This window comes from Crocodylus porosus, unplaced genomic scaffold (genome assembly GCF_001723895.1).
Source record: "Crocodylus porosus isolate Cpor-Errol unplaced genomic scaffold, CroPor_comp1, whole genome shotgun sequence".
Lineage (NCBI taxonomy): Eukaryota > Metazoa > Chordata > Crocodylia > Crocodylidae > Crocodylus > Crocodylus porosus.
In genome coordinates, this window is record NW_017728933.1 from 3,859,155 (window position 1) to 3,867,960 (window position 8,806).

Here is an 8,806-nt window from a genome sequence, read left to right on the forward strand (position 1 = left end):
AGGGAGTGAGACAGGCCCCACCCCATCATCATTGGACAAGCTATGTGCATGGGGGAGCACCCCCTGGGTCCATATAAAGTAAGGCCCGGTCCACATAATGTACCGCCCAGTCCATACAACATAATGCCTGGTCCACAGAATGCCAGACCCAGCCCATGTAACAGCATGCCTGGGTCATGGAACACCCCCACCCCTAGTCTATGTAGTGCAATGCCCTGGCTCATATAGCACGATGCCCTCAGTCCATTTAACACCAGGCCCCACTCTATACAGAGCCAGGCCCTGGGTCCTAGAGCACAACATCTTAGTCCATATATTGTGATGCTTGGGACCATAGTCCATAGTGTCCCAGACAGCAGAACACCCGCAGACCCTCGTCCATTGCTCCCTGGTCCATATAATGGCCATGCGGAGGCCAACAGGGGATGGGCCTCAGGGGAGTGGTGCGGGTGGAAGGACCCATTGCATAGAGTGTGTTCATGGTTTGGTTCCAGAGTCTTAGCCAACCAGGACCTTTGATTTGATGGTTGAAACTCACCCCCTCCCCCCACCAGAACACATAGGCTGGTGTCACTCCTTAGTTTCCCCACGTAGACAACTGAGGCAGCAGATTCAGTCCCATGGCACGTGACCCATCAGCTTCAAGGACAATCCCCAGGCAGTGGGCACTGGGGTGGGGGGTTGGCCTGAGCGAGTACTGCCAGATTAGGGGCCTGTGAAGGAATTGGCAAAGCCACATGATGCCTGTGGGGACAGGGGCAGTGGTGTCTCCCTGGGAAACTTCCACAGGGAAACCAAGGCAGCAACCAGGCCATGGATCCACACCTGGCTCTGAACCAGTGTCGTCGTCATTGTTGGGGGAGGGGGGGGGACAGTCTCGGCCTTTCTGGCCACAGCTGGACACACATTGGCACCAAGATAGCCAAGGGATGGTATCATGGCTGGCTGCGGAGAGCACACCACTCCTCACTCTCACCATGTGAATGCAGCTGGTTTGCAGAGACTGATGTGTGCCAACTTCCCCCAGCTTGGCTACCATGTGGGCTTGGGGGCCAATCCAGGCCAGGCCAGTGCCACCCATGTGCAAAGCTGATGAAACCTCACCCCAGCTACAGATCACCTGGCAGATACAGCCAGAGTGCCCAAGGCCTGCCTGGCACCATGTGGCACCCTGGCCCCAGAATCCACTGGGAGACAGGGAATCTTCTTTGGTCATGACATCCTATCAGCCACGGCCTGCTCCTGGCCAGCTACACCATGTCGGGGGGCTCCATGGCAGAGCCTAGACTCACGAGGACACATCACAAACCCTCGCAGCCCACACTAGGCCCCCCATCTCGCAAACCCATGCCTTCCGGCTCCCTGAGTACCCACATGCCCTCACAGCCCCTATGGCCGGGGGTGCCGTGGCCCCATGGCCGGGGTCAGACCGAGTTCTCCAGGGGTCCATGGGTGCTGCAGCGGCTGAGGCAGTTCCGGTCATGCAGGAGGCCTGTGGTCTCGTCAGCCAGCCCCCCTGAAAGCTCCAGCCCCCTGGGCTCTGGTCGCGGAGGGCTGCCGCTCTCTGGGGACTGGGGGCAGCTGTCGAGGCGCGAGGCCAAGAGCCCATTTTGGTACTGCTGCCGTGTGATCTGGAGGTGGGGACGTGACTGTGAGACCCCTGCCCAGCACCCTCTACTGCAGATGCCAGAAACCACCCCCGGTGCCCCTGGGGAGAGCACCAGCCCCCAGCCTGGGTCTAGTGTCCCCTAATGTCCCCCTGGGGACAGTTCCCCCCATCCTGGCTGGGCCTAGTGTCTCCTGTTCCCCAGGACATCACCCCTTGCTGCCCCCTAAGAGACTGCAGCCAGCTTTGGCTGCCCTAGCTGAGGCCCCCTATTGTCCCTCCTACAACAATGCCCCCTGGGGGTCATGCACCCACCCCCTAGCCTGGCCCAGTGCCCCCCCCCCCTCCACAAGCCTAGCCTGGCCTCACCTTTACGAACTGGAGGTCAGTGAGGGCACGGACGCTGAAGTCAGGAACGTACTGGGGCGTGGAGGCAACACTGAGCTGGTTGCTGCTGCCCCCCAGAGGTGAGGGCAGAGAGTCCGAGCGTTCAGGGTAGCTGAGTGAGGCCGAGCGATTCAGGCTGCTGCCGTGGGATGGGGAACGCAGATCTGCGAGGAGCAGGAGGCGGGTGAGTAGGGTTCCTGCCCCCCTGGCCTGGGTCAACCGCCAAGTCAGCCTGGAGCACTTCACACCTCAGGGGGGTAGTGGGGGTCAGACCAGACCCCCATGGCCCTCCAGAGGAGTCAAAGCTGAGGCCTGGCCCCGCTTGCTGCATTCCCACTGCCCACCCATGCGTCCATAAACCAAGTGCCCCCAGGTGCAGCAGAGCTGCCATGGGCAAGGTGGGAGGTAGATAGAGGCAATGGTGCCCTCTGGTGACTGCTCCAGGAAGGTCAGAGCAGCACCAACAGGGGCAAGGGGGGGGCCAGAGATACCCAGATTGGAGTGGGGGTGGGAGGCAGGGAGCTGGAAGGAGAAGCAGGTCAGAGGGGGCAACCACCTGGGCACCTGGGTTCCACACACTGGCGCCTGCAAAACTCAACCTGACTGCTAGATGGCACCCATCTAAATGCACGCTGCAGGTTGAGAATGATGGGCACTGGCAGGGCTGGGGAGGCAGGGGCCAGGGGGGCTTACCTGTGTTGGGTGGGGGGCTGAGGGCCATGACACCATAGAAGGAGAAGGCGCCTGTCTCGAACTTCATATTCTCCTTGCCAGCCTCCACCTCCACCTTCCCCTGCAGGACCAAGACAGGTCAACCCCCATGGCACAGCTCTGCCCACCACCCCCCCCCACCCACTATGACCAACCACACTGGGGGAAGCCACAGCCTGGCAGCATTGCCCCCCCAGCACTCCTCACTCCCAACCCACAGCCCCCTGCCCTCCCCACCTTGCCGGTGCCCCTCATTCCTCACCCACAGACCTGTCTCATCTCCCCTCACCACCCGCAAGCCCTGCCAGTGCCCCTAACTTCCCCTGCCCCAGGCCATGCGGACCTGCAGGATGAGGGTGAAACAGTCAGCAGGGCGGCCACGGACATAAAGAAAGTGGCGTGGGCTGCGGCGGTCAGCCTCGTCGAAACGCAGCTCCTGGATGACATCCGGGTGCTTGAGCAGCCGCAGCAGGATCTTCTCCGACATCAGATTGGGTGTGAACAATGGCACCTCTGGAGGGAGGAGAGGGACAGATCAGGGACTCCATGGGAGCAAGGCAGGGATGTGTGTGTGTACAGCATTTGGCATGGTTATGTTCCTGGCCCAGAGCTTCAGGGACCTGGCACCAGGCAGGACATGCATGTGTAAGTATGTACAGGGTCCGATGCAGCCATGCTCCCAGCCCTGAGCTGGGGGGTGGGAGGGGCAGTACCAGGCTGGCACTGGGGTACCCAGCTGGGAGGAGGAATTGACTTGTCCCAACCCGGGACCTGGCTAGGGCCAGAACCCAGGAGTCCAGGCTCCTGCCTCTGCTACCTAGGGGTGGAGAGAATTGCTGAGGAGGTGGTGAGAAGGGCTGGGGAAGCTGCAGCATGCCCAGGCAGAATGGGGACAGCCCATGGCAGCTGCAGCCGCTAGCTAATGGCAGGGTTGGTTGGCGCTGGCCTGTAATTGCTGTGGGCAGCACCAACGTGGTTGTTCCCAGGGCTGGGGACTCATGTGACGAAGCACAGAGCCAGACTGGGACACGTGTGAGCATGACTCTTGGTTAACGGGGCTGGGATGTGCACGTGTCTAAGTCACCCAGTTCAGTGGGGCCAGGGCACATGTGTACATGTGTGTGACCCCCAGGTAGCATGTGCATTGGTCCCCCATTTTTGTGGGGCTGGGACATGTGTGCATGTCTCAGGCAGCACGGCTGGGTCACATATGTGTTAGCAGGGTAAAGCCAAGCATGTGAACATCCCAGTTAGCAGGGTCAGGTCATGGGTGTGCATGTCCCAGGGAGCAGGGCTGTGCCATGTGTGTGCATGTTTTGGGTAGCCAGGCTAGGACATGCATGTGCAGATGGCAGGTAGCCAAGCCTGGAGATATGCATAGCATGGAAGGAACCTGCACAAGACTGTTGGATTTCTGTGGTGATATCTGGGGCCTGACAGGACACCTGTAACCCCCTTGCCCAGCTGTTCCCAGGGCCGGAGGTCTCTGGGGAGGCAGTGCCCACCAGCCTGGCCAGGGGCACAAGGGAGGCACATACCGGTGGCGAGGAAGCGGTGAGCAGCCAGAAGCAGCTGGGGTGACACCTTCACCTTCAGCTCATTGTCAGGGTCCTTGAAGGCTGAGAAGTCACGCTTGGCACGGGCCGGGCCCACTCGCTTTCTGCTCCGGTTGTCTGCTGCGGGACACACACACAAACATGCATGTGAGGGATGGGGAGTCACCTTCATGTTCCCCCAGGCTCAGGCAGGAAAGAGGGGTGGCTACAGAGGGAGTTGTGGGATGGCACATAGGCTTGCAGGGTTGTTGTGGGGAGGGGCAGGGGCCCCAAGAGGGAGAGGGGCCATGGTGAGGGTGGCAAGTCTGTGGGGTCAAGAAGCATAGCAGATATAGGGAAGAATGTGTGGGGCTGAGGACCCAGAGAGAGCTAGGGGAAACCATGGGGGCTAGGGGAGGGTTGGTGGAACCCAGGAGGGAACTGTGGGGCCCTGGGCGTCTTGGAGGCTGTGCTAGGGGCTGTGGGGACATGGGGGGGACCTAACTGTACATGTCGGACTCGTCAAGGATCTCAGACTTGATGATCTCCTCAATGACGTCCTCAAGCGTCACCAACCCCAGCACCTCGTAGAAAGGGTCGCCTTCGCCCTCGTTGTTCACCTTCTGCACGATGGCCAGATGCGACTTGCCTGCGTGGGCAATGTAGGCATGGGTGTGAGTCAGGTGACATGGGTGGGGGGGGCACCCCTCACCCACCCCCACACACTAACCCACAGAGAGCCGGTGGGATGTGGAGACAGAGGGAGCCTCCTCACCCACAAAGGTGCACAAAAACGCACGTAGAATACATGCACCCACATACACAAGGGCACAGACCACAGGCCTACATGTGAAAACACACAGTCTGCCTGTACATGCACACACACAGAGCGCATCTCCCCACCCCCAGAGTGCGTGCTCACAAATGCACGCAGTGAATGCACACATGCACAGAGTGCATGTGTGCACATACACCTGTGCATGCATGCAGAAGGCACACACGCACACAGTGTGCACGCACAAGGCACATGCCCACCCATGCACAAACAAAGCACGCACACAGACAGTGCTTGCCTGCACTCTCCCCATCACTCTCTCTCACCCCCACCCCCACCCCCCTCAGGCCCTCTAATAAGCGGGTTCAGGGCAATCACTTCATTAGCAACCAAGGAAACTCAGCGTCTGGAGTCTCTCCATCCTCCCACGACCAGCACCGCCCCTGGGGCCAGAACTGCAGAACCCAGGAGTCTGGGCCCCTACCCAAAACTCCATGGGCCCCACGCCCAGCTGCCACACCTCTGGCTGCCACCATGCAACCCACTTTTGGGGTGCATGAGCTGCCACGACCAGCACAGAGGTTGAGGTGGGGGTCTAGCACCAGCTGGGAGCTCAAGGTTGTCCAATGCCCCCCCAGACCACCAAGGCACCTGTGCCCACAGCCAACCCAGCTGGGGGTGGGGGCACGCAGCAGTAATCCCAGCAAAAATGGCTGGCAGCCAGGCCTCTAAACTGGGATTAGGCCCAGACCAGAGAAAATCCTCACACAGGCAGCAGATGCAGGGTCACATGTGGGGTAAGTTGGCTGGGAGGGGGAGCAGTAAAGACCCACCCTCCCCACCTTCCCAGGCCAGCTGGTGCCCCCAGGTGGAGCTGGTAGATCCTCCCCTGTCTCCTCCCCATACAGATCAGGGCCAGCCATGCAGCCACCCCCAGGCTTCCTCCTGTGGCTGATGGGAGAGACTGACCTCTAACTGGGGGTCTTGCAGGGCACTGCACTGACTTCCCCCCTGCAAGACAAGGCAAAGCCCCCTGCCTCCACTCCCATAGGCACTAAGGAACCCATCAGCCCCCTCTGCTCCACTTCCTGTTCCAAACTGCTTTGGGAGCCCTGCCAGGCTGGGGCGGATGCCCTCCCCCCACCAACCCCCTAGCCACCCAGACGCCCATAATTGCAGCTTAAGTCACACTGTGGGGCTATTCATAGCAAGTGAGCTCACCATGGGCAGAACCACGCCAGCTGCCACCCCCCTCCCCTTTTTGTGCCCCTCCCACACCCAGGTATGCTCTGGCCCTTGCAGTTGGGAAGAGGGAAACTGATGGAAGAAAGGGACATTCCCCAACTGCCCTGGGGTGGAGGCTGCTCCCTGGCTGTGCCCGCACTAAGGGGGGGGTGCTCCCAGGTGCCCGCCCTTCTGGGTGCACCAGGACCTTTGGACCTGGCTGCTCTCACAAGCATGTTGCCTAGAGTAGGCAAGTGTGGAGCTGAGCCAGGAGAACAGCATGCCCCTGAAAGAAGCCAGCCTTGGCCTGACCCCAACCAGCCGGGAAACAGGCCCTGGAGAGAGAACCCCAAAATCTGGGCATGGTTGGCACCCATGGCTTCCTTGGGGAGGGGCAGGGGGTGTCAGTCCAGGGATTGGGTTAAGCCAGGGCCATGCCATATCACGTAGTCTGCACAGGCTGGGGCATCGCTGATCCCCAGCAGGTTTGGGCTGAGTACCTGCCCCACCCCACAGCCCCCAGGGTGCCCACCCCAGGCTCAAATCAAAGCACAGCAACTGTCTGGTTAGGGGGAAAATCAGGTGTGTGTGTGCGTGCGTGCCCGCGTGTGTCCCTCAAATTAATCCAATAACAGCTCCCTGCCCCCCACCCCTTCTAGCTCCTTTTACTTCCGGGCTGAGGGAAGTCAGTCCCATCTCTCCTGGCTGCACTTTCACTTTCGGGTGTGCTAGGGGATGCAGGAGAGGCTAAGGCATGGACCCTCAGGGGGCTGGACCCAGGCCTGGCTGGAGCCAAAGGATGGGCCGGAGTGGCGTAGACCTTGCCCAGGGAGATTCCCCCCTCCCAGCCCAGGAACTGACAGGTGCACCCAGCAGAGACACTCGGGGGTCTAAGGAGCCAGAGCTGCCCTGGCCCTGGGCAGGTGCCAGGTCCCTGCCACATTAGAGCCCCAGCAGGGAGTGGGGGTCTGCCCAGGAGTTGCCAGACATCTAGAGGGAGGGAAAACCCCGCTGGCCAGAGTCCAGTTACCCCAGGCCCGGCCAGACTAGTCCAGATAGATGCACTTTATCATAGACCAGGCCAGGCCCAGGGTAGCTCAGAACAGGCCTGACTCTAGTTACCCAACTCCAGTGACACCAATTACCCCAGGCTGGGCCACACTCAGCTTAAGCTCAGGCCAGACCATACCCTGGTAACCCAGACCCGGCCTGACGCAGCTTAGCTCAGCCCAGGCCTGACCCCAGTGACCCCAGGCCAGGACACCCCCTCACAAACCTTCTCCCTGCCTGCCCGCCTGCTTGCCCTGGCACAGTGCAGCACGCTTACCCTTCTTGAACTCCTCCAGCATGGCATCGAGCTTGGTGTCATGGAAGACGAAATGCACAGGGTGGTTGTAGAACTTGGTGATGGTTTTGAGTGGTGTGCCATCGTCAGGGTCCACGAAGGCCAGGTCCTTGACGTAGAGGATGTCCACGATGTTGGAGCGCTCGTCCTCGTAGACTGGGATGCGGGTGTAGCCACTCTCCATGATCTCTGACATGGTGTTGAAGTCCAGCACAGCCTCAGCAGGGATCATGAAGCAGTCATGCAGCGGCGTCATGACGTCCTCCACCGTCTTGGTGCGCAGCTCCAGGGCCCCCTGGATCATGTTGAGCTCCTCTTTCACCAGATCGTTGTAAGGCTCTGTCACCTTCAGCATCTCCACCAGCTTCTCCCGGTTATAGACGGTGCCAATCTCCTGGCCCAGCAAGCAGTCCAGCACTTTGCTGATGGGGTAGGAGAGCGGGAAGGTGAGTAGCATGAAGAACTTGGTGAGGACAACAGTGTTGGCACCCACAGCCAGGCCGTGCCGTGAGCACAGGGCCTGTGGCACAATCTCGCCAAAGATGACAATGCCCACGGTGGAGGCGGCCACGGCGCCCAGCCCAGAGCCGATGAGGTCGTCCAGCAGGATGGTGAGGGTGGTGTTGACCAGCACATTGCCCAGAAGCAGCGAGCAGAGCAGGTAGTTGCCGTGGCGGCGGACGGGCTCGATGCGGCGGGCGTGGCGGCGCTCCGTCTCCGTGCCACAGTTCTGCACGATGCGCAGCTCCATGGGGTCCAGCGCCATCAGGCCCAGGTTGAGCCCACTGAACATGCCCGACAGCGCCAGCAGCGCTGCCAGCAGCGCCGCCTGCAGCCATGTGGGCAGCAGAGACCGCTTTTCCTCCACCACCACCAGGCGGCCCTCAGCACCCGCATGGTGCCGCCACGGCTGCCCCGGCGCAACCCGCGTGCACAGCGTGTAGGCCTTGGCCCGCTCCCGCTTGCGCAGCGCCCGCACCCGCAGGCGCAGCACGGCCGAGGCGTCGCCCGCATCCCAGGTGCCCCGCTCCACCTCCACGTCGGGCGAGGGTGCTGCGCACGTGGCATTGGCAGCTCCCGAGGCGTTGGCGCTGCCCAGCACCTCGGCGAAGGCCACCAGCTCCCAGGTGTGCGCGGGCAGCCCCAGGCCGAAGAGGCGCAGCGCCACGTGGCTGCCCTCGGCCACCTGCACGCCCGCGCCCGCCGCCAGGCCCGGGGCCTGC

The 8,806-nt window shown here is 61.5% G+C and overlaps 1 protein-coding gene across 1 annotated transcript; it reads right to left on the bottom strand.

Moving 5' to 3' along the window:
* Nucleotides 1-535: 535 nt before the first annotated feature.
* Nucleotides 536-8,805, bottom strand: CNNM4 (cyclin and CBS domain divalent metal cation transport mediator 4; the record flags this gene model as incomplete). Its single annotated transcript, XM_019545895.1, has 7 exons — nucleotides 536-1,631; nucleotides 1,976-2,157; nucleotides 2,687-2,786; nucleotides 3,048-3,217; nucleotides 4,243-4,380; nucleotides 4,745-4,888; nucleotides 7,566-8,805. Coding segments are annotated over 7 exons (2,181 nt in total), but the record flags the coding sequence as incomplete, so codon positions are not given.
* Nucleotide 8,806: the final 1 nt, after the last annotated feature.